Genomic DNA, 27159 nt, shown 5'->3' on the forward strand with positions numbered 1-27159 from the left:
CATTTCTTCCTGAGCCAGTGATAGGCCAGGCCTGCCCTTAACCTGCTCACCACTACCAACCTCCTCACCTTTTTTTAGTTGTTTGATAAACTCATGATTCACCGTAATGACCTCTCAAGTCTTATTGAGTTCCCTCTGATGGGTAAAAGGCAGAAATACTCATGTATGACCACTCCAGGTGGTGGTGGTGAGGGGAGCATTTATTTAGATGTTTTTTTGTTCATTTTATCGTCATTCGTCTTTCTCCTCAAGAGCTAAGAGTAACAATAAACACAGATAAACAACATAATTAGTATAAATAGATCTTGAAGGTGATTTATTTTTTTTAATCTAAAAGTCAAATGTAACTGGGTGTCCTAGATTTTTATTTGCTAACCTTGGCAAGCCTGAAGTGGTTCTGCAAATCAGATCACCCACTCCTCAGATTTTGGGGACCAATCATATTCTTAAGGCATATTGTCTGTGGTCATTTCCTTACGATACATAGCAAAGTATTATGAAATCAGGACAGAATGAAAGGAGAAAACAGGATTAAACATTAGATGAATATAAGTGGGATAGTAAGAACTCAATGAGCCACCTATGAAAGCTATGAAATTTTTATGCTGTCAGAAGAGAGTGATATGAACCAGATTCCAACAAATACTCAAAGTTAGCTTCAGTCATTTTTCCAAATGCATTAAAATGTACATTTTTATCCAGCTTCTTGATTTGGCATTCTTAACGAAGCTCTCCCACTTACTTCAGTCTGTATCTTTCTGGCTTCTGATATTTTTTCCAGAAATACATTAAACAAAAGAATTGCACTTATAGCCATAGAACATCTAAGTGTAGCTCCTTGGCATACTTTTTTTTTTTTTTTTTTGTGGAGAAGTTTGAAAACATTTATATTTCTTTACTACTTTTTCATTAAACGTGCTCAGAGGCTTCTGAGCAATGGTTACATCTAATAAAAATTTGAGAGCAGTGGTATATGTTAGTCAAGAATAGTGGATATCCCAAGACCACAGGATGCTTATTAGAGTTTTATAACAAAGTGGTTATTAATTAAACTTGGCAATAGAAAGGACATGAGGGGGCAGGGAGAGGGGAAGCTGTCCAAGTGGTGAATTCACAGACTATATTAATAAATGAAAAAAATAAGATAAATCAGAGTTAGACAAGGAGGAAACATTGGCTTTGAAATGAAGTTTAACTTATTGAGGTCTCTGAGTGAGATTCTCGGGAGTAGTACCTATTTGAGTGGCTGTTTGCTTTCTGGCTGTGCAGTTGAGTGATCAAAGGGCTGACTTCTGACCCAAGATGGGCTAACATGTTACTTACTCCTTAGAACGTTAAACTTGAACTGCAAGACGGAGAGAAGTTGCTGGGCTTAAACCTGGTAACTGTGGTATTCTAGAGGGAAGATCAAGGAATTTCTACAGTCATAATCCTGGAAGATGTCCTTATTCCTGCCTTCCTTTGATTTTGGATTTCAGCTCGATCTTAGATTGCATGAACTAGTTCAGTATTTTTCCAACAGATGTCTATGTGCTTAAGTTAGCTAGAATTTGCTTTTGGGTTGCTTGCAAGCAAAAAAGAAAAAAAAAATTGTATGACGTTTTGAGGTCAATTTCATCTTCATTTTGATTCTCATTCAATCAAAAATGCCAGATATTTTGTTAGTAAGAGGCATAGAGTGGTGAATAAGATGAACATGAGTTTTATTTCATGAAGTTTTCAGTCTAGCAGAGAAAACAGACACTGATAAAGTAATTAAAGTATAAAAATGGTAGGGTTTTATTTATCCATCAACAGACGTTTGTTAAGCACCTATTTACTAAGCACCTATATTTAAGGCACTGTTCTAGACTGTTGGTACATTGGTAAAGAAGACAAAGACCCTTCCCTTGCATCTCTTAGCAGGGGATGAACACGATAAGCAGTAAACATCGAAATATATAAACAAACAACATGGATTTTGAAGATGGTAAGTGCTATGGGAAAAGACATTAGAAAGGAAATTGGGAGGAATGGTGTATCAGAAGGCCGCGAGGCCAGAGACAAATGGCAGGTTGGAGAAACAGAGATTATTAGAGCTAAAATAGTGACAACAAGGCAGTGGCTAAAATGATGATGAAGAGGTTAGCCAAAGTAAATTGTTAAGGACGTTATAAGCCATTTTGAGGATTTTGGATTCATCCTAAGACAATCCAAAGCCACTTAAGAGTTTTAAGCTATAGACTGACATGATCAGATTTGCATTTTAGATTTATCATTCTGCCTGCAACCTGGAAAACACATCGAAAGCAAACAGTAGTGGATGGGAGAGAATATTTAGGAAGCTCTTGTCCTAGTCCAAATGAGAAATGGTGATGCTTTTGACTAGCATATGTTTCATGAATTGGAAAACAGTAGCTGTGTTAAAATGGCTGTTATGGAGGCTTAGACTTTCTGCTTCTCATATTTAGAACAAATTAATGCCTGTCCAGATTTATCTTCTGTTCGCTGGGCTTTGATGCTATATAAAGCCAATCTGAAATGTTGACCACTTTTTCATTGGCTTCATATCCATGAAGTTTAATTATGCCTCATCTTTAGGAACAAAAATATGATAAGTGGATATTTAAGGAGCCGTGGCAGCCATAAGACAGGCATTCATTCTACTCCCTTGCATCTGTACCTAACTAGCCACGTATCGTCATTCTCGAATTCTGAGAGAACCAGTACAGGGTAGAAGCAAACCAGGTTTATGCATCTCCTTTATTAAAAGGGCCTTCCCCCTAAATTCTCGTATTCTTTTCCGCCCCACTGAGATAGTGTAGATGCTGTAGGAGAAAACCACTTGTTCTATTTACCACCCCACCATTGGGTTTAGATGGGGGTTACCTTCCTATAAACAATGGGTCATTTGACCCTCATAATTTGTTGTAACATCTTGTTACACTCACACAGTATTTTTTAAAGACAATGAAAGTAAGTAACCACTATGCTTGCTTGCTGCACTTAACAAGACTGGTTCAACACTGAACCAGCATCATGGGTGTATGTGAAAGTTATGCCCCTTTGTAATTATTTCAATTTTTAATTTCCAGCTCATATACTAATCCCAGATTAAATGGTCAGACATTTCTTTCTTTCCTTTGCGCTGTGTCTAGCTCAGGCTCTTTCAGTCTCAAATATGTAGACAGAAATTGTATCCAGCCTTCAACTCCCTTGCTTACCAGTCCCAAATATAAGAGCAAAAAAAAAAAAAAAAGAAAGAAAGACTTCTCAATTTCCTTATCATCCCTCCAAAAATTTCCCCTCTCATTCCCGAGAAGAGTACCAAGTCCCACTTTTTACCATACTGGAACATGGTTCCCTGTGGTCCAATTGAATGACCTTGGTTCTTGAGAAATCTGCCTTTCCTAAGGAAGCTGGGAGAGATGGGCTGGAGAAATACAGCTAAAGGATATTGTTTTTAACTGTTCCTACTGCAGTAACTTATTATAAAAATGTACTTTTTAAACATGGGTTTCCATCTTGTATTACTTTGTGTCTTGGAGTCTCTCCCTCATGAATTACTTTGCATCTTGTTTGAAGTGAACCATTTTAAAATTTATATCCTGTCCTACTTTTATTTCAAGAACTTTACTTAAAATATCTTTTTTTCTCTTGCCCTGCTCAGATATGCATGAACATTTTATGCATTTCACACTCTTTAAGATAGAGAAAATAATATGCTAATTTGAATAGTGGTAAACTCAGAGTCAGAATAGAGATTTTATTCTCAGGGAGTGGACAGTACAATATCTTCTTATGACTATAAGTTATCTCCATCATTAATATATAAGTCGTGTAGAAGACGTGGATTAGTAAAACAAGACCGTAGGAGATGAATGTGGGAGTCCTCTCATTTGGGTGGAGGCAGCATGTGAATGTTTGCTCCTCGAGGGCAGGTAATGGGTCCTCCTCCCTTTCTATCACCGATTCCACCAAAGCAGTCAAGCATATACATACCAGTTACTCAACATGAAGTTAGATGTGCAAATGGAAATAAATGATAAATACTTATGAGACATCTAGTACTGTACTGAATTGTACTAGAAATCACACAAGGGATGGTGAAAGAAGAGGTTTTGACTAGGTTTTGAGTACTGGGTTATGTCCCTCTAGGACAGGTATGCAGACACCCCCAATGAAGGAAAAACCCAGGAAGGGAGCTGCTGGAGTGGACTAGAAATCAGACAAATGGTCCTCCGATTTGAGTGCATAGAGACTGAGGCATGGCCTCCTGGGAGTTTCTGATCCAACAGTTCTGAAGTGCGGCCCAAGAATTTGCATTTCTCCCAATTTCCCTCCCAGGTAATGCTGATGCTGCTAATCCAAGTAGTCCACTTAAGAAACTACAGAACTAGATCTTGGAGAGCTGGCTCAGCTGAAGGGACCTGGACAGGCTGCTTGCTGTGTGATCTGCAGGGCGGTATCTAGAATAGTTTTAAGTCTTGCTTCCTCTCAGTCAGTAGGACTGGTGGCTACACTCTGGCAGGAAAAGGAGAGGTTGCACGAGCTCAAATGAGAGTTAAAATCAGCAAACGTAAATAAGATGGAAGAAGGGATAAGTGAAATCAACTTAGTAATACTTTCAGGGAAGTTAACCTAATTTGGCAATGTAAGACCATGTACATGTATATCTAAGCTAATTTTTATATAGGTTTTTCCCTGAAATATCCTTACACTGCAAGGAAAGTTTATGCTCTTTAGCTGACTGTGCATACATCAAGGTAAATGGGGAAGGTGGAAAAAGGGCAGCCCAAGGAGAGAGGAAAGCCCATTCATCCTAGAGAAAGCATTTAGGAGAAACCACTCCCACCCTCCCGCATTCCCACTCAGCAGGGTCTCTCAGGTAGTTCCTGCCACAGCGGCAAGGGCTTCAGTAACCGTGGTGTCGTCCTGGGAACACATCTCATCTTATTGCAGTATTGAAATGGAAACTACCTAAAATTTAGAACCGGTTTCATAGGCTTTGTTGTTTTCAGCTAATTAGGTTCTTGCATTTTAAAACTCGACTCTGAAGTTTTTGCCTACTTATCTGTGCTTCTTCCAGATGAATTTTGTATAAGGCAGGAATCATTTAGGACTCTGGGGGACGTTGGCATTCTTTTCATTACACAACTTCATGAACTCAGGTGGATTTTCTCAATTTGCCAACAAAAAGAATAGAGATAGTGCATTAAAATGAACTGTGTGTTTAACAAAATGATAGAATCTGGTAACCAAATGGGCAGTTGCTCATATTTAATTTAATTTTTGTTAATTTGAAAATATTAAAAAAAAATAAAACTGCTTAGTGATCCTTTCAAGGAAAGGCTCAGTTCATGTTTTTAAAAAAGCACAGAAAAATGACTCTGGAGACCTTAGCTACACATCTTGCGGTCAAATATTTCAATGCTTCGTTGCTCTCATTCCTGTTACAGGTACATGTGACAGTGTTGCAGCTATGAGTGGAATTTTAAAGAGGAAGTTTGAAGAAGTTGACGGCTCCTCACCCTGCTCCTCTGTGCGGGAATCAGACGATGACGTTTCCAGCAGTGAAAGTGCTGACAGTGGGGACAGTGTCAATCCGTCCACTTCTAATCATTTTCCCCGTGAGTACAGAAACCATACCTGAAGCCACTTTTCTGATTCTGCAGTGAAAATAATTGTATCATCTTGGGCCCTTTTTTAAACCCTTATTATTAGTTTAGTTTTGTTTTTGTAATTGATCTGAAAACAAAGCACGATTAATTAAAATTAAGTCTCTTTGAGGTAGCAGTAGATTCTTGTATTTGGATTGCTTTTGGCAGTGGATTATTTGGTAGTGTTAATCAACTCACTCAGTGAAAACAAGCGTATTAATTTTAAGGAAGCACCCTACTGAGAGTAGATGGGGAAAGACAAGTCTAGGCACAAAAATGCATCCTCCCATAGCTGAAATGGTATTCTGGGTTGGTAGGGGAGAAAATGGATGTATTTGGGAGTGGAAGGTCTAGGATATGATGAGAAACCTGCAAAACTCTCCCAGATGTGCAAGTGCATTGCAGTTTATACTTCTTTCCACTCATTCTTTTATCCCATTCCTAAGGAGAATATGTAAAGCCCACAAGGAAAAAATAAAGAGATGTATGCCTCTGGATTCCTTTTTCTGCCACACTGTAGCATTAGTGCTCGCTGTCATGAAAGGTATTGTGAAGATTGCAGGACTGATGAGAAAGAATTCTTAAAGTGATATAATCTATAAGCTAAAAGAAACTGACTAGTAATAGCTAAAAAATCTTCTTAAATTTATGTTTCCAACAGGAAGATTTTACTATATCATGATACCACGGTAGATAACTAGTCTTAGTTTTTCCATTTTTCAATTCAGTGGCTGATTTTATTAATATATGATTCTAGAACATAGAATTTATTTCGGAAATGTGACAAACTCGGAAAACCGAAAGAATTTGTAATAGTTTTAAGAGGGTATTAAGGAGCTCAATAAAACTGTTGAGTATGAACCAAACACTAAAATCAAAAGCATTGCTTTAAACAGGCAAAGCTAGGGGCACCTGGGTGCCTCAGTTGTTAAGCATCTGCTTTCTGCTCAGGTCTTGATCCCAGGGTTCTGGGATTGAGCCTCACATAGGGCTCCCTATTCAGCGGGAAGCCTGCTTCTCCCTCTCCCACTCTCCTTACTTGTATTCCCTCTCTTGCTGTCTCTCTCTGTCAAATAAATACATAAAATATTTAAAAAAATAAACAAGCAAAACTAATATAAAATGTATTGAAAGGGCAATTAAATGATCATAGCAGATTAAAAAACCATAAAATTTTAAGGGACAAGGTTATTGTGTAATGTTGGAGATCTACAAATACATTTACCTATGTCATGATGATATGAGATGAGCTTGTGTTTTTTATTTAAAAGGAGATACATGTATACCTATTTGGTCTTAGTATTAATAGTGATAATAGCAACAACATGATCATCTGGTGGAGTTTTGTGAAGATCAACAGCACAAGTGAGATAATATACATGAAAGAACTTGGTAAAATATTAAGTACTAAGCGCATGTTATATTGAAAATTATGATCATAGCTAACATTTCTTGGATATATAAATGCTCCAATAGCTTTATATACATTATCCCTACTCTGTGTCAATTCTGAAAATACCACTACCTTCAGTTTAAGAGGAAATATCTGAGGCTCAGAGACCAAGCATCTTGCCCAAGATCACACATGATTGGAGGCTGGTACATATGTGTATGTGTGTACCTCACCCCATAGTCTTTGTTTTTTCCATTACCTCATGCTGCCTCTTAATTGTATAATATTGGACATATCTTTAAAATGTTGTTCATTGAGAATTATAAAAGAATTAGGTGAATTAGTAAAGAGATAAGTTATGTTTCTGGATTTAAAGATAAATAAAGTTATCAAAGCCTTCCACATTAATTTACACATATGAATATAACGTTAATAAAATCCTCAAGTGCATTTTCTTAAAAGGCGATTGAATGATGAAAATCTATTTGGGAAAATAATGAGAATAAAGGTATTTTTTAAAAAGAAATTCTAAATGTTGAAAAGCCATTACAGATCCCAAGTCATAATATAAAATTATATAATTTCTTTTTTGATACTCTGCTAGATCTAGGAAAGTATAGAAAAATCTCAACATGTTATATATAAGGTTTAATGTATAAGAATAGAGCATTATGGAGCAATGGTAAAGGGAGGAAGTATTTAATAAATTGTTGGGGTGTTAGAGTTTGAAAAAAAAGTAATTTAGATATTCATCCACAACATATGCCAAAATACATTCCAGATGGATTAAATAGATAATTTTTTAAAAATCCAATTATGAGGATATTGCTTACTTATCAGACATTGGTAGGATCATTACCTGAGCTTTGCAGTAAAAAAAAAAAAAGTCACATTGCAAAATACTTACAATAAATATATTATTTATTATATTTAATTTAATAAAAAAAATGTAAATTTTTTAGAAACCCCCAAAGGCAATCAACACTATATAGGAAACATGATTAGCAAGCATTGGAAAGCATTTAACAATAGTAATAACAATGCAGATTCAAATAATATTAACGAGATTCCATTAATATGAAATTACAGAAATTTCATCTCTGTGAAATTAGTACCCCTCTCTCCAGTAGAAACTACTGATACCTAAGGGCTGGTGAAAGTATAAATTGTATACCTACAGTATAAATAGTAGGTACACACATTTTGACTGATGGCAGTAAAATTTAGAAATCCCTGAGTTAATATAAGAGCCATAATAATATTCATATCTATTTGTCTGTACTCCAGATAATTTACCTGAAGGAGGAAACATCAAAAACAAGGGGAAAACTGCATAAGTGAAAATGTTGGTGGTTAACGGTAGTACCAAAGAATGGGGGTTTTAAAAAAATGGGGGTTAGAGGTAGCGAAGAGAAAGATAACATGGACTCAGAGCAGGAAAATGCTCCATTAAGTTATGGTGACTTGTACAATTTATTTTAATGATAGTTATGAGGACCTGATGACAATTATGTAAAATGCTCATGAGATAAAAAGTGGGAGGAAACAGCACAGAATCAAGAGATAAAAATTCTACCTAGAATATTTATTCTATGAAAGGCCTGAGCATGTTAATTAATGTGAGAGGGGTAGTTGAAAGGCTTTCTTGTTTCTAGAAATATATTTCAGATTTTTCACCTATCCAAAAATTTACTATGTGCACGTTTTTAGAAAATGTTTTTTAAAATTTTTTATTTTTTTATAAACCTATAATGTATTTTTATCCCCAGGGGTACAGGTCTGTGAATCGCCAGGTTTATGCTCTTCACAGCACTCACCATAGCACATACCCTCCCCAATGTCCATGACCCAACCACCCTCTCCCTACCCCCCTCCCCCTGGACCCCCTCAGTTTGTTTTGTTATATTAAGAATCTCTTATGGTTTGTTTCCCTCCCCATCCCACCTTGTTTCAAGAAAACGTTTTTTTTTTTTTTTTTTTTAAATACCCATTAAAGTATGTACTTAGCGGCAGTGATCTTATCTGCATGTGAATCTACAGATATAAACTTTTAGGAATGTTATCATTGATGAATCCTGTTTCTTTAATATGTATCTTTCCTTTCCAAAAAAAACCTGTCTTAGAGTAAAAAAGGACTTTTGATGACTATCAAATTTGTGTAGCTTTAGGAAACCAAATTTAGTTTCACATTGAGAGTTTTTAAAATGCGGTTATTTAAATCTCACCCATCATGATCTCATCTTTCAAATTAAAAATATCCCATGTACTCAGTGCTTTATAGGCATTACCATATTGTGTAACATAACATTTTGTTGTCATTACAGATAGAGGCATTGATAGGATTGTTTGGTACTTGTCAGCAGCTATGGTAGTAAAAAATTCCATGCTATTCTAAGCTTTCTCTAAAGATATTCAATTTGCCGCACATCACATTATGATAACAAAAGCTTCAAAATATAAATCAATAAGAGAATTATGCCTTTTTCATGGACTTCTGAGCTTCGCTAGGCAATTCGCATGCTTACCAGTGATCAGCCAAGGTCATGTCTTGTACTTCCCTTGAGAGAGAAGCATCTGGATTCTGTATTGCTGTGGAACTCTGTTTCATCACATCCCTGTGGTTCCACAGCCAATCAGCCGGTACTGGAGCGCTGTTGAAAGGAAAGCTGCAAGAAGCTAGAGAGGAAGGATTTTTTTCCTGCCCTCTCCAAGGTTCTTGGCACTTCACACCGGTAATGAGAAGCTGTGTGATGAAACATCCTCCCCAAAGGAACACATTATTTTTCCTGAAACAGAGCATTTCTACAAATAAATGTACAGTATTGAGGAAGTGAAAATATCAAGAGGTAGGATGATAGATCTAAACTGTGCGTGAAAGCAGGAAGTCAATGTCTCACATAGAGATACTATTTTCTAATTGATAAAACACTTCTACATTTTTGAGTTCATTTGATATCCCAGAATTGTTGTGTGATTAGAAGCTATTATTTTAACCATTATATAAAAGAAATTACCATTCATTATATAAAAGAAATTACCATTCAGAGATGTATTCCTAACTTACCCAAGGACTAAGATTATAGTGTTTCCCTCTATCCCTCTTTCTTTTCTTTCTCATGTCCCTCCCTTTTCTCTCTGACCCCATACAGGGCATACTATACACACCCAAATAGACTGTTTCTCCAATGTCATTTCCCTCCCATGGACTGCACATTTCTTAATGGGATTAGAGATAAAGAATACACAGAAAACAGATTTTGCCATGAAACTTTGTACTGGAAGTCCAAAACATACCTATTTTCTTACCCAAGCAGTTAAAATGCACTGAAGATTTAGATTCAGTTCCAACAAATAGAGTGTATCTTATGTTCCAGGCTCTGGGTAGGTGCTTTCAGACATGACAAAATGATAGATTACAAGTAGTGAATACCACTTAAAAATACGGAGGCAGATCATGTCTACCTAGCACTGTGGTTTACTATGAGAATTTACTATGCCAAAGATAAATGTAGCAAGCTACCTCTGAGTCTTTGATGTTTCAAACAATGGAGGAGTGTTTGGGCAGAAACCTAACACAAGAGTTTTTTGTTTTGTTTTTAAATTTTTTATTTTTTATAAACATATATTTTTATCCCCCAGGGTAGAGGTATGTGAATCGCCAGGTTTACACACTTCACAGCACTCACCATAGCACATACCCTCCCCAATGTCCATAACCCCACCCCCCTTCTCCCAACCCCCCTCCCCCCAGCAACTCTCAGTTTGTTTTGTGAGATTAAGAGTCATTTATGGTTTGTCTCCCTCCCAATCCCATCTTGTTTCATTTATTCTTCTCCTACCCCCTTAACCCCCCATGTTGCATCTCCACTTCCTCATATCAGGGAGATCATATGATAGTTGTCTTTCTCTGCTTGACTTAATTCGCTAAGTATGATACACCTAACACAAGAGTTTTAAAGGAAGTCTTTGATTAAGCAGGAGGTGGGATCACGTGACCCTCAAAATCTCCTTTCTTTATGATAATATGATTCTAAGAACAGGGATCAAAATAACATCTTAGGTTAGAACTGAGACCAAGTAAGAAAACGTAGGCAGTGTAAGTCAAGAAAAGTTATTATTAAAATTAAAAGATCTCCAGACCTTCTGCATTCCCTTATGTTGAAGAAGGACAGTTAGCATGCCCCTTGTCAGGTCAGGCCCAGAACCAGTTGCGGATGTACTCACACTAGACCAGTGTCCCTATCTGAACACCAGACAAGGACCAGGTGAATCATCAGGTATTTAGTTGGTTGAGGATAGGGGATATAATTTAGAGTGGAGGAAGATATGAATCAGTGGTCCATTTAGAAAATACTCATTTGAACCCACTGTAAAGTCCAATTCCAATGCAATGGACTTGTTTTGAGATCACCTCCTCTGAGAGAGATCTAGTGTGATGAGTCGGAGGTGATGCCTCTCTTACTGCCTCTTCTGGCCTCACTCAGACCATCCTTCAGGCTGAAATGTCTTCTCTGCTCCCTGGTTTCTAGGAAGTTCATTACCTGCTTTAAGTTTCACATCAAATATTTCTTTCTCCATGAAAACTTTACCAAATCTCTCATTTTACTGTTCTTTTTACCTGAATCTTCTGGTATTTTGCCAACATTCAAACACTTTGACAGTGGTTTTGTGTCTTCTTTCTATCCCAGTATGTCCCCCGCAAACCACGATGTCAATAGCCATGTGAGGGCTCATTGAACACTTGGCCTTCTATTTCCTTGACCACCTGTATTCTGAAGTCTTTATTTCTATCCCATTTCTGTCCTTTACCTCCAATCCATTCATCTACTTATGTCCACAGCCTCACCTAGAATATGATTACAAACTAGAACAGCCCTGTGCCCCCAAAATCAAATTTCAGTGTTCCAAACTCAGACCACAACCACTTATCTTTCCATGGCCTTTCTCCCCAACCACTTTTTTTTTTTTTTTTTAACCTCATCCTCTTATTTTCCCCAATATAGCACCCATCTCTCGTTTTTACATATCTTTCTACCCATTACCATTTGCCCCATTATTTCTGGGATTTTTTTTTTTTTTTTGGAAGCCAGGACTCTGTTCACTGTTTTCCTCTTGTATTCTTCACTCCAAATTCCCCTTTTACTCAAATACCTGAAAACTTGAAAGAAGATTAAAGAAAACAGCAAAAACTGTGTTTTAAGACTCAGCGCTCATGGCTGCCACGCTGCCATCCTGCTAGGTGCCCAGGGCCAGCTTCGTCTCCCATCTCACAGCACAGAGCATGTCAGACTCCTGTCACTCCACCTCCTACTGTCACTCCACCTCCTACCTCATACACAGCAGACCTGTCCTTCTCAGGTGGGCATTGCCTTCAATATTTGTCCTTCTCCCTTTCGGCAGGTCACTCAAAATGAGTTTTGAAGGAATGAGTATAAGCTGATCAAAGGCAGGAACTAGGTCTTTGTATTCCCAGCTTCTAGAAAGCCCTTAAAGAATATTTGCATAAATGGATGAAGGAATGGATGCTTATTAAGCACATGCTGTTTGCCATTCACTGCACAAATAGGAGGAGCTAGAACTATAAAAGTACCTGAGACATGATTCAGCTTCTGTAAAACCTCACAGTCTAAAAGCACTGAAGCCCGTCTCCAGCACTGCTAAATTCTGTTTTCCATTATGGTTACTGGTGCACCCACTTTATCTTTTCTGGAGATTTACAGAGCTCAGACTTGTGTTCTTCTCAGTACTTAGACTGGTGCAAGTTCAATTACTGTTAAGTACTTGATAAATAACAGTTAGCTTTGTAAAGAGTGGTCTTTTTTTAGTACAACTAAACCATACAAAGAAAAAAAAAAGAATGCTTTTATTGTAGGACTTTATAAGGGCATGGACATCAGTGGGAATAAATACCAATTTACAAGCTAACTCTGTAATTTATGATTTTGATGGGTGTCATTGTGATAGACCAGGATCCTGATTTAACAGTTATTATATCCAAATGCATGTAATGGTGAACCATGTTTTAAATAGGGCCCTGCTGTAGTTACGTATTCCTAACATGTACCTTGCTGGCTCCATTTGCTTATATATAGATTTTCCAGGCAGAAACATCACTGTTTAATTGGATGCTGTGCAGCTCTTTATGCAGTCGCTGTATAACACACTTGAGGGAATCCAAGTTGCTTTCCCCTTCACCATGCTTTGAATCAGCTCAGGGGAAAAAAAAAAAAAAGGCATTACCAAGTTAGATCACTAACATTATATAAATACAGTTCATTTAGTTGTTGTTTGATTTGGTTTAAATTCGTAGGCAGGACCTCAGATCTAGCCTTAATAAATGGTAACATTAGATTTACCTCTTTATTCTAGTTGATCAGAAACTCTGTTATTGTTTCCTTAGTTGCTCTTCCTCCCCCAGTCGTATGTTATATAAATATGTCTCAAATCTGTCCACGTCCCTCCGTTCGCATTGCCACCCAAACACGTCTGACTTTCCTCTCTCCTGGACTCCTGCAGGAGCCTTCCAGTTGTTTTCTGCATCCTCTCCTGCCGAGCCTCGGTTTTATCTCTAGATGGGAGTCCGGTGGCTGTCACCACTTTCCTACTTAAATCCTGGGAGTTCTTCATTACTGTGGCCCCCGAAACGCTGTGCAGTCCCATGACTGAGCCTTTGCTGTCCTCTCCAGTCTCCCACCTCCCTCCGTATCCAAAATATGGTCACACTGATCTTGCAGGGTTTTTTTTTTTTTTAATTTTTATGTTTTTATTTAAATTCCAGTTAGCAAACATACAGTGTAATATTCATCTCAGGTATAACATAGCAGATCTTTCTTGCTCTAAGATCCTGCCTAGAACCTTCTTTGCATGACTGAGATCCTTTATATTTTAGGTTCAGCTTAAATATCCGTTCTTTCCTGGAGCTGTCCCTGATCACCCATCCAAAGTAGGCAGGTTCCCAAGTCCTCCTCTCTTAGAGATATATGTGGAAGTTTTACAGGAAACATGACAGATATCTTGGAGTTACTTTCAAATAACCTGTGGGAAAAAAGAGAGAGAGAGAGAGAGAGAATATGAGATTTAAAAATACCTATATTACTCTATATTTTTATATAATTAATACTTTACATAATATATTTTTAAAATATGTAGATCTAACTTATCTTAAAATTACTGTGAAAGGGCCAATGGCTAAAAAATGATGAAGTAAAATTTTGAAAAAGAATAAGGAAAAGGGAAAGCATACTGACCCTTACAGATTTTAATTCTTCAAATGCTAACATAGTTAAAACACATAAAATTAGCTCAGACAGACTGCACATGGAGGAAATAGCTTAGAAACAGACCCACATTTAAATGGCATCTTGGTATGTGACAGAGGATACTGCAGATGAGTTGGGAAAGGAGAGACTGCTCTAATAAATGACCTTTTAACAACTGGTCAGTCACATTATAAAAGATAAAATTAGTGGGGTACCTGGGTGGCTCAGTGGGTTGAGCATTGACTCTTGATTTTGACCTAGGTCATGATCTTAGAAGCCTCTTCAGGCTCCATGCTCAGTTTGTTTAAAGATTTTCTCTCTGCCTCTCCCTCTGTCCCTTCCCCCAGCTCATGTGCACATGCATTCTCTCTCTGTAAAACAAAAACAAAAACAAAAACAAAATAAAATTAGATCCCTACCTCATACCATACATGAAAATTAATTCCCGGTCGACTAAATGCCTCAATATAAAAAAACAAATGAAAACTATAAAACTTGTAGAAAAAAATAGGAAAATATCTTTATGTTGGATATGAGGCAAAGCAGACAAAGTGTAAGAAAACATACTTGAATATATTAAACTTGTTTATATCATCAGTTATGCCATCAAGAAAGTGAAAAAGTGAGCTACAGACCGGAAAAAAAAATACTTGCAATTCATTAACTGACAAGGAATTAGTATTTGACTCCAAGAGGAACTCCTACAAAAACAAAGAAGAGCCAATGCAATAAAAAATAGTTATAGAATATGGACAGATAATACACAGAAGAAAAGGTTAATACAATCATGAACTGAAGTTCAATTCTGTTAGTAATTAGGGAAATTAAAATTGAAAGAGGATACCATATCACATGTATTATATCTCAGATGGGCAAAATTTTAAAATTTGACAATATCATGTATTAACAAGTGTGTGCTGAAGGAGGAACTCTCATAAATACCAGTGTGAGCATCAGATGGTTCAATCGCCTGGAAAATCCCATAGTGAAAGGTAAAAGAAGAAACATTAACTGTGCATCAGCATCGGATTGGACAATTGTAGTTTGCTTATATAATGATAAATTGGATAACTCTGAACCAGATAGTCAAGTTTACACGTATGTATTGTTGAGTGACATAGGCAAACCGCAAAACTCTGTATGGTACACTTACATAATGAAAATGAAAAAAGCAACACCATATTTTATTTTATTTATTTTATTTATTTATTTTTTAAATTTATTTATTTGACAGACAAAGATCACAAGCAGGCAGACAGGCAGGCAGAGAGAGAGGAGGAAGCAGGCTCCCTGCTGAGCAGAGAGTCCAATGCGGGGCTCAATCCCAGGACCCTGGGATCAAGACCTGAGCCAAAAACAGAGGCCTTAACCCACTGAGCCACCCAGGTACCCCAACACTATATTTTATAGAAGTAAAGATATGCATAGGAAGGAACAATAATCAGCAATGTGGGAATTGGTACTCATAGAGATGAAGAGTGAAAAATAGGGGGTGGGTGCTTATCTGTACTTTCACACTTTTGTTTACATTTTAAAAGTAGTAATCTTAAGTAAAAATAGTAAAATATTAACATCCATTAAATATGGATAGTAAGTACCTATTATTTCTGAAAGTTTGGAATATTTTATAATTTTTGATAAGTTCTATATACCTTTCACTAGAGATTAAAGTCTGTGGATTATCCCACCATTTTCTTTCCCATCATTTTCTTTCTCAGCACCCTTTTTTTCCCCTTCACAGACAATTTGCAACTATTTCGTAGTATATTTGTTTTGGTTTGGTTTTTTGAGGGGGGTGTGGAGAGAGAGAGCATGTGCACACAAGCATGAGTGGGGGGAAGGGCAGAGGAAGAGAAAGAATCCCAAGCAGCTCCGTGCCCAGCATGAACCACAGTCTTGCCACCCTGAGATCATGACCCGAGCCAAAATCAAGGGTCAGATGCTTAACCAACTTAAGCATCCAGGTGTCCCATCATATTTGTTTATACTTGTGTATTTTTATATTTGTTTATATTTGCACAGCTGTTTTGTTTAGCATTGTATTCCTATTAGGAAAAGGCAGAAGAGCCCTGCAGCACATTAGAAACTTCCAGGCCAAATTAGGTCATTAAGTAGAACCAAATTTAATATATTCATTGAGAGTCTTCATCTTGTCCACAGTGATAGCCAAGTGATATTGCCAAATGTTGCCCTGAAATCCCTTCATACAATTCATTGCCTAAGTCCTAAAATGTAGGGAGCCATATCTTCCCCAGGTGTTCGGCTCTAGGATGCACAGTGACATTTAGAAAAATTTCCATTGGAAATTGCTTCTTGTGCTTAGAAAATACACTATCCACGGTTGCACTATTTATACAGTAAGTCCCACATGACATTTCTCCCCCTGTGGTGTTAAGGTAGAATATTGTTTCTTTAGTTGATCATCAGTGAAGTATTTGCTGTGTTTGGGAGCCATTGAGAGAGAAAAATATTTAGGTTTGCTGTGATTTTTCTTCCCCTAGTGCATCAGTTAAATTTGTGAAAATGGGACTCTTAGAAATTCCTTCAGTTTGTTATAATTGGAAAATCCACAATCAAGGAGCCATGAGATCCTCAATCTAGTTTCAGTTCTGTTACAAGTAGCTCTGACTGTAGTTAAATCATTTAACCTGTTAATTCATTTGGAAAATGTGAGAATAGATTGATTTCCAAAGTATGGAAATTTGCATAAGTTTCAGGTAATCCTCCTTCCCTCTGAATATAATATGCTGCCGATAATCCTTTACGCTTGGGTTAGTTATATCGTATTTGAGGGTATCTTTGTGTTTTCAAAGTTTATGCTGTGTACCTTTGCAATACTTAAATACAAGTCCAATAGAATATTCCAGTTGGTTATTTTAGCTTGTAATTTCCATATAAAGAAGTGGAAATCATATGAATTATTTTAATTGATTTGTTTTGGGATGTCTTGATTAGTAGATAATGTACTCAAAGCAGAGTGTATTAGCACCATAAAAAAAAGAACAGTTTAGTAATATAGGATTGAGTAAAAATAAATGATAATGTTTAGAGTAAGGGGTTTTACATGTTGGTCTGTTGGCAGAGAGATATTGGAGAAATAAATAGAATATTCATGTGGCTAATGATTTTTAAAAATTATTTTCAAAGCTATCCTTAGCTGAAATGTATAAATGAACACTCTGCGCTATCTCATTACCACAAAGGAATATTCTAACTGAAAATTTCTAAAGAAAGTCACAAAAGGATGAAGGATTAGCAGAAATGATTTATCTGGAATATTTTTAAAATGCGTAGTCATTTGATGTCATGAAACAGTATTTATAACTGCATATACACATTTGTCTCATTTATGTGCTAATTGTGTTTTAATATTGGGGAGGTCAACCCTGCTTGTGAACAGACTGCGTGGGCATTTAGGCAGTATATTTTAAGAGGCATTTCTGTCCTAAAATATCTTCTACCATGTGACTGAAAATTTCATCATGAATGTAATCTCTTTGGGATCACTGTATTAAAATCTACATATATGCGGCCTGTCTAGTAGTTTAAAATGTGGTATCTGGACTGAAATTTCCTAGATTCTCATTCAAGATTCTCTACTCAGAGGCAGATAATGTAATATCTCTGATATTTAGCTCCTTCATCTATAATACCAAGAGAAAACAATACTAGTTACATTGTAAGTTTGATGGTAGCTTAAATGAGTGAGGAGGGAGCCTGCTTCCCTTCCTGTCTCTCTGCCTGCCTACTTGTGATCTCTCTCTGTCAAATAAATAATAAAAACCTTTAAAAAAGGGGCGGGGGAGGCCAAAGTTATAATTGGGCCAGAAGACAATATCATACCAATTCTGATTTTGTTGTTGTATTATTTTTCAAACTTTTCAGGGAAAAGAGGAAATTCCAACTGTTTACCTCTCAGATGCTCAGATGTAGTATTTTGTTGCCTTTAGCATAGCTACATATTCTGCTTATGCTGCTGAGATGCCTGGTTGTAAAAGAAGTCATAAATATTTCAACTTTTCTGCCAATTTTTCCCTGATGGGGGACTGATTTCATTCCTTAAGCATTATTCAGTTTGCAATATAGTTTGCTTTAAACTACATCTTGATATTTCGTGAATGCCCAAATGGTATTAGCTATGCTAATGATGATTCCAATGATGGACAACACAAATTTATTTTTTATAATTTTTAAATATTTTATTTATTTATTTGAGAGAGAGCACAAGCAGGCAGAGCAGCAGGCAGAGGGAGAGGGAGAAGCAGACTCCCCACAGAGCAGAGAGCCAGGTGTAGGACTCAATCCCAGGACCCTGGGTCTTGACCTATGAACCAAGGCAGATGCTTAACCAACTGAGCCACCCACGTGCCACAACACAAATTTTATTAATAGTTATTCGGGAACACTACCTATATAGACATTAGGTTTCCAGAGGTAAGAGAAATTCTTTGGTTATGTTTTTGGTACAGTGGGAGAAATGCCTGGAAATCTCTAGATTACAGATGTAAATCCTGGATCTTCAGATCTAGGCAAGTCATGTAACTGTGAGAAAGAAGCCAGGTATATGACAAGAGGGAATGGTGGACCTAGAATGTAGCTTCCTTAAAGGCTTTATATTTAATAATAATAAGAAGAAGAATAAACCTATCTAATCCAGTGAAATTCTTGTTCAAGCTAGTATCAGTTTACCATCTACCTGTTTGCTAATCCTGGTTTAGGCAGTGGAACATTATTCAGAGGACGTCATGAGATTCGATCACTAGCTGCTGCAGAAGGAATAATTTCCAGTGTACTCTCACCATTCTTGCCTGCATAGTCCTAAAAAATTGTAAGGATTCAGAATAATAATCCTAGCAATAATAACTGGCATTTATTAAACTTTCATTAAACGTTTGACGCTAAAAACTGCACTCACATTTTATGTGTGTTCTCTTACTTAATTAGCACAACCTATGAAGCGTCTGATGCTGATTTTTCATAGGGGCCTAGAATTACAAAGCTAATAAGCTTGTGATCTTTGCATCATTCCGACTCTCAATCCCATGCTTTATACACTGTTTCCTGTAATTAATGTTGAAGCCAGCGTCACCAATCTTTCTCCTGCTAGCATCACTTTTCAGACTTCTAAAAACATCTCCTGACAGTTGGCATCCATTTCTGAAAATATAGTAAAGTCTGCTGATTACTCGAGTAGCCCGTAGATTCCATTTTAAATGAGAGAAGCTCAATATAGTGCATGGGTTGAGTTTAAGGAAGATAAAGTCGATTTGCTTCCTAAGTCTTGCATGCATAGAGCTTTTTGCGCTGTGTCATAAACCTTTGTATTCAAATGCCGTGATCCATAGGACTTCACCCATTTAGATTCTTCTGAAGCTGAATCACTTAGTCTCTTTCGAGTGGTGTTTTCTTTTCCAAGTAAAAGGAGTGGGGAAGGAGAGGTGCTGACATTGTTAGGACTGAGGGGGTAAGACTGGGCATTGGGGCATCTCCCAGCCAGGCCCACTTCCCTGCAGGGAGTGATTTAGAGCTGCAGGGAAAGGGGTGGGAGGCATCCTGGCAGCTGCCTCCCCTTTGATTGACCACATCAGGCTTTAAAAACATCTATGGGTTCATTAGCATCAGCCATTTGCGGAGCTCTTCTCTTGACCATCTTAATGGAAACATGTGAGAGCTTTTATGAATGTACTCCAAGATAGAATTTATGGGAAATAGTCACAGCAATGTTCAATGTCTTTTGGATTTAATCTCCTAAACTCTAGGCACCAATAAAGCATGACTTTTGTGTAAATATCAGGACAGAGAAATAAGTGTTGGCACAAGTATTTCTGGAAAATTTTCTATAACAGTTATCAAGGACAATTTATTAGAAGAAATGGATAGTAACTTGAGACTCTAAAGTCAAGCAGAGGGAAGAAAGGAGGTGGGGAGGAGGGAGAGAAGATAATGCAGTGGGTTAGATTGAAGACTTATACGTATATGCTCAGAATATGGAAATAGGGAAGACAAGGGGTAGTGAGCAGGAAAACCATTGCAGGACAGAGGGCTGTGTGCTTGCTCAAGCACCCAGCACAGATAGCAAGCTCATTGGTGGTAAATAAACATACGCATTATAACCCTCGTCATTACTCTTACAGTTAGCATTTCTCCAAGTTTTCAAGTAAGAGACAGAAATCTGCTGCTGCCTCCTAAAAAGGGTGGGCTTCTTCTGAAATGGTAAAAGAAATGGGAGGTTTTAATAAAATATTTACTACTACACTTTACATGCATTAATGCATGTAAGTGTTACAGCAATCCTAGGCAATGTGTATTACTTTTAATCCTAGTTATACAAATAATAAAATGGGAGTCCAGAGGTTAGTGACTTTTCCAGAGTCCTCCTGTTCATAAGGGGTAGAACAAGATTCCAACTTTGGCCAGCCTCACTCTGGTGTTTGACCCTTTAAACATACAGCTTCTTACGGAAACCTCAAAGGACTTGCTCAGTGAAAACTTCAGTTCTAATCCAGGCTTAATCTAGGCTTTGTAGAAATCTATGGGGGTGTGATTTAATTTTCTAAGCAGAAAATAAAATCATTGTCAAATGATCTCATTTTAAAAGTCTTCATTGTACAGCTTTGATTTGTATTGCCTACAAAGTAAAAACATCCATAATTTAACGTATTTGCTCTTGCCATTAACTCTTTTTTTTTCCATTAACTCTTTTTTATAATGATCATGCTCATACTGTCTAGGAAATATTTATAAAACCACAAGATGCTTACCAAAGTGTTAAATGCTATCTGCATTCCTTAAAAACATTGTTTTTATTGTTTTTCTTGGTAATCAATTTTTCTCCAATCTTTAAAGTTGTATTTTGTATAGAGTAGCAAAATTAAATACTTTAGAATTGCTGAACAATAAAACTATGCATATGTGAAAGAGAGTGAGAGTAATATATGACTTCCATTTATTTTTTCACAGTACTATTAAGAATATATGGGTGGAAGTATTAGTTGTAACCATCAAAACAGTGAAATTCCAAAAAGGTTGTTTTACATATATCAAACAGATTTGTTTTGTTTTGTTTTCATGCTTATTTTGTACTTTGAATCACTCCCATAAAATTATGTAACATAAAATTATATTAACTTAATTTTTCAGCCATGGTGTGGGTATTTGCATCAGGGAAATTGGCAAACTACACATCAGAATGATCGATTTATTGTTTTGTAGATTGTGTAGACTTAAGAAAGCGATGAGATACAATGTGAACACATATGCATGGTACATAGCATAAAAAGATGAAAAAAAGATACTCTTCTAAGAGTCAAAAGTTATCCTACCTACCAAAGAAGTCATTACATCATGAGTGAACGAGCTGTCTCAATATGCCTTCAATGCTTCATTTTTCTTTTACTCACTTACTTAAATGAAAATGTCAACCAATATTATATCTAAACCACACTTTTCTGCCAATTGCAACCCGAGTTTTGTGATAGATACATAAGTTGTGATAGATACATAAGTTAAGAAAAATCAATTGATAGTTGATTCTGTGAGAACCAGTTGACTAAATGGAATTACAATAGAGTATTTATATTTTATTATTATTTGTAAATCTCGGGCTATGCATTTTTTATATAAGTAAAATTTATAATAAATGTATGTATTTTTGTGGGGAGCCGATAGTTAATCATATTCCAGAGCACCACTGGGTTCACTCTATGATTATATTTAAACTCACTAGTTTTTTGTGTTTTTAAAATTTTCTGTATTTTGTTCCTTTGAATGCTCTGGGTATAAAATTTTAGTGTTTTTTAATCAACAAAATATTTTATCAACTCTCATAAATATTAACTCATTACAAATTCTTTTTTTTTTAAGATTTTATTTTTTATTTATTTGACAGAGATCACAAGTAGGCAGAGAGGTAAGCAGAGAGAGAGGAAGGGAAGCAAGCTCCCCACTGAGCAGAGAGCCCGATGCAGGGCTCTATCCCAGGACCCTGGGACCACTACCCGAGCCGAAGGCAGAGGCTTAACCCACTGAGCCACCCAGGCGCCCCTCATTACAGATTTTTAAAACTATAAAAATTGGGGGGGGGGGGGGAGTTACATGCCATTCATTACAATGAAATGAAAAAAATTATTTGGGTGATAATTTGTAGATATTTTTCATTTAAGTATTTAAAAAACCCTAGCTTTCCTTTTCTGTTTCTCAACTGTTTCTAGTCCTCTTTTGTAACAAGGTTTCATCTGATTTGTGGTCACTCAGTTAGAATTTGAATGTTAATATCAAGCTCAGTCCCAGACTGACTGCTGGGTCAGCTTCATTCTCCTCCACTGACACAGGTTAACCTTAATTCTGATCAGAGAGCTACAATGTCTATTTTTCAGTACTGAAGAAACTAGCTAGAAGATAAGTAAATGAAAACCTATCACAGTAACAGAAAAACACATTCCTAAAATGTGTGTGCTAGAAGATTTTGTATACAGACCATAGTCTTAAAGGTCAAGAAAAATATCCATCTCTGACTTTTCAACACAGTTGTGGCAGGTCCTTTTACTGTGCTGTCTTCAAACAGTTGCTTGAAAAGCCATGAGTCTTTTTCCTCCCTCTTGGAAATTGAAGTGTATCATCTTATTAACATAACTGTCATTGCCATCAACATTAGTTAACATTAACACCCAAATGGTACTGTCATCTAATTGGACTCTATGAAATTCACAAAGTTAGACACCCTTGCTATTTAAGAGCAATTGTAGCAAGAGATGGTATGAACCAAGAGCTAAACAAATTGCCATTTACACAAATTATACCATTTATATAATTGTGTACCCAGGATTAGGAAATCTTCGCTATGCGTTTACCCCTTCCCCCTGTCTACAGCCCATACAGAGCAAATTATATATGCGGAAGGATTATAAAGTGCTAGAATAACAGCTGTCACAGGGCTGGGAAATCCTCTGAGGCTTTTTGTTTTGTTTTGTTTTCGTTTTTGTTTTAATACAGGATTTATTAGAAGAACCAAATTTTGAGTTGGATTTAAAGAATGATGTGGTAATGTATTAGAAGTTAGAAAAAAGAAGTATATAGCAAAATTGAGCGAGATTATCCTTATGAATGCTGTTATTATTTATATGGTGTGAGTTTGGGAGGCTATTAAAAAATCTGTGTAACATGTTAGGAACACATTCCTTTTTATTTAGATCTACTTTTTTCATTCTCTTTGGGGGGATAGTTAATATTAGTGCTTAATGTTACAAACCGTTCAGGCACACCCAAGGTAGTGTGAGTGACTTCGTTTCTAATAGAACGTATATGGGGTCCCAGCAGTGTTCTGTGTATCTGAATAACAGAAGAACTACAGTAAAATCAAGAAAAAGAACAAGAAAAGAGAACTAAAGCCAAATCTCTTCTACTTTATAATTTTACTTAAAATTGTTCCTAATAGAATACAGAGTAGATGAGAGATTTATTATAGGAAAATCTCCTATTTTATATCTTAATTTTCTGTTTGTTGGATTGTGAGATTAAAAATCACATGGTACGGGGCGCCTGGGTGGCTCAGTGGGTTAAAGCCTCTGCCTTTGGGTCAGGTCATGATCTCAGGGTCCTGGGATTGAGCCCCGCATCTAGCTCTCTGCTCAGCAGGGAGCCTTCTTTTTCCTCTTTCTCTCTCTGCCTACTTGTGATCTCTGTCTGTCAAATAAATAAATAAAATATTTTTAAAAAATCACATGGTATTTTTTTCTTCCTCTCTAAGGGTTTTTTTTTTTTTTTTTTTTTTTGAGTCAAATTGTAATCTGCAGATCTCATTGACTCTTGGCTACCCCAATAATTTCATTACATTAGTAGTGAGCCTAGGGAGCAAACAGTGCTTTGTGTTTAGTTGAATTGTTGATAGCCACATGGGATCGTCCCCACCCACACACCCATATTGTATATCATAGCTGCTGGCAAAATCAAGAAAGTGACAGAAATATCAAGAGAGAACATGTCAGAGAGAGAGAATATGTCTTTTTAAATGAAGTATAAAGTTCTGCACATACAATGTGTAGAGCATTATCAAAAAGAAGAGTTGGAAGCCCAGAAATTCTTGCCTTGTATCCTAGAATTTATTTGCTTACAGATCCTACTCTAGGTCATGTTTGTTTGTTTTGTTTTGTTTTTAAAGATTTCATTTATTTATTTGAGAGAGAGAGAGAAGGCAGAGCAGCAGGCAGAGGGAGAATGAGAAGCAGGTTCTCCACTGATCAGGGAGCCTAACGCTGGCTCCATTCCCGGACCCTGGGATCATGACCTGAGCCAAAGGCAGCCTCTTAACTGACTGAGCCACCCAGCGCCCCTCTAGGTCATTTTGATCTAGGGTATTTCCCTACTAGATCAATCTGAGAAAGTTTTCTTTAAAACTTAATACTGAAGTCATTCATTTAATTACCAATTAAGCTAAGCTTTTTACTTCGGTTAGAAGAATAGCCTCTTCATAAGGGTAAGGACTGGAAATCAAAGAAAAATTCTCAAATGAAGGACATATATCTGAAGTGGGCACCCAAATGAAATGCACCTTTTTTCTTCTCTTATTTCTTGGGATTTTATACAGTGGACCCTTGAACAATGTGAAGGTTAAGGGTGCTGACCCTCTGTCAGTTGAAACTCCACATAGGACTATTGACTCCCCCAAAACTTAATTACTAATAGCCTACCACTGACCAGAAGCTTTATTGATAACATTCAGTAGATTAGCACATATTTTGTATGTCATATGTATTACATACTATATTGTTACAATAAAATAAACTAGAGAAAAGAAGGAAGAGGAAGTACATTTGCAGAACTGTACTCTATTTATAAGAAAAACCCATGATGTGTGCAGTTTAAAACTGTGTTGTTTAAAGGTCAACTATAAATCACATGAGCAAAAATATTTTATTGCAAAATATTTATAAAAATTGAATTATAGGCAACTTTGAAGTTAATAATTACTGGTAATATGGTTTTCTATAAATGTTACAGGATAAACCATATAAGCAATTTAAAGTTTTACAGTTTTTCCTTTTGATCAATTTGATCCACCCAGAGTTTATGCCTGTATAAACCTTCCAAAAATTATATAAGGTATCTGACCATCTACTGTTCAAAAAAAGAAAAAAAAAAAAAAAGGAACAGAATCTGCAAAGTGAATAAATATTTATAATTTTCTAATTTGGGGGAAAATCTATGCAAATGCTATTATGTATGGTTAAATGAAACATATTCAGTTAAACTAATTACAAGTCCAAAGTAGCTTTTCTTTTCATATATTTTTCAGTTAAAAGGTAATGTGGGGTGGGCGCCTGGGTGTTTCAGTTGGTTAAGCGACTGCCTTTGGCTCTGGTTATGATCCCAGAGTTCTGGGGTCGAGTCTCATATCAGGTTCCCAGCTCAATGGAGAATCTGCTTCTCCCGTTGACCTTCTCCCCTCTCATGCTCTCACTCACTCTCTTTCTCTCTCTCAAATAAATAAATAAAATATTGGGTTTTTTTGTAAAGTAATGTGGGGGATGCCTGGGTGGCTTAGTGGGTTAAACCTCTGCCTTCAGCTCAGGTCATGATCCCAGGGTCCTGAGATCAAGTCCTGCATCAGTTTCTCTGCTTACTAGGGAGCCTGCTTCTCCATCTACCTGCCACTCCCCCTGCTTGTGTTTTCTCGTATTCTCTCTCTCTCTCTCTCTCTCTCTGATAAATAAATAAATAAATAAGATTTATTATTTGATAATAAATATATAAATATTAATATAGTAATGTATAATAATATACAATATGATTATATATAACTGTATAAATATATAAATAAATAAAATAATAAATGATAAATGAATAATAGAATCTTTAAAAATAAAAATAAAAGATAATATGGGGAAATGGTAATTGTGGTAGTAAACGGGAGCCTCAGTCTTGAAAATATTGAAAAAACCATTTCTGTTATATATTAAAATAGGATTTAATCAGAAATAAGGATATGTCCAAGGGGGGTTCATAAGGTAGACCATTCAACACTTACTAGTTTCTCATAGATATCTCTATTACTTCCTGAAGATTACTTTGTCTAAATTAACACTACATAAATATTTAAGAATTGTGTACGTTAATAAAGCAGAAAAGTTTTTAAATTTTACCATAGAATTTGTGAAATATTATAAACATGCCCTTCATAACTTATGACTGCCTTCCTATTATATTCTGTAATATTAGCCCACAGTGGGTACTGTTAGTATTGGTATCCCATAATTGCAGTGGCTGAAATCTTGGTTTTTATAAGGTGCCTCCTCATTCAGTGGCTGCTCACATTGACTCATCATAGAAGGAGCTTATCTGAAGGATATTACACTATAATTCTTTTCTACAACCAAAATGTCAATGTTGCCTATGGATTAAATGGCCTCCAATTTTGTTTACCATCCCCTAATTTCATCCTTTCATGTGTATGTATGTGAGATTGGATTACAGATAATATTAAATGCATATAATCTATTATGATAATATGCATAATGTAATAAACATTTGTAATAAACATAATGATCAGTTCTTTAACTGACCTCTTTCTACTCTGCTTTTCTTCATATTTACACTTTTTAAGAGAAATGACCACCACATAGTAACCTCACTTTCTTACCATTATTTTAATTTCTGTCCTCACTGTAAAAGAACATAAAGGTACAGTCACAGTATGATACCCTTTAAGCTGGAAACCAGAAGGCAAACTAAAGAAATAGCAGTTCTTGGTAAGCAGTCTTGGACCATTGTAGTCCTGGGTGTTATGCTGAGTCTTGTCTGACCACAGCTGTTCTTGGCAGCTTTCACTGCCGGCATCCTACCAAAATATTATTATTTGTGTTCTGCTTGCCTC

The 27159-nt window shown here is 36.4% G+C and overlaps 1 protein-coding gene across 1 annotated transcript in view; it reads left to right on the top strand.

Moving 5' to 3' along the window:
• CSRNP3 (cysteine and serine rich nuclear protein 3) overlaps positions 1-27159 on the top strand; it is an 88519-nt gene that overhangs the window by 10068 nt on the left and 51292 nt on the right. The window contains exon 2 of the mRNA XM_059392758.1: positions 5439-5609. Within this exon, the coding sequence (XP_059248741.1) occupies positions 5462-5609 (148 nt within the window). The 5' untranslated portion in view covers positions 5439-5461. The remainder of the gene's footprint in view (positions 1-5438; positions 5610-27159) is intronic.

This window comes from Mustela nigripes, chromosome 3, assembly GCF_022355385.1.
Source record: "Mustela nigripes isolate SB6536 chromosome 3, MUSNIG.SB6536, whole genome shotgun sequence".
In the NCBI taxonomy this organism is placed as follows: domain Eukaryota; kingdom Metazoa; phylum Chordata; class Mammalia; order Carnivora; family Mustelidae; genus Mustela; species Mustela nigripes.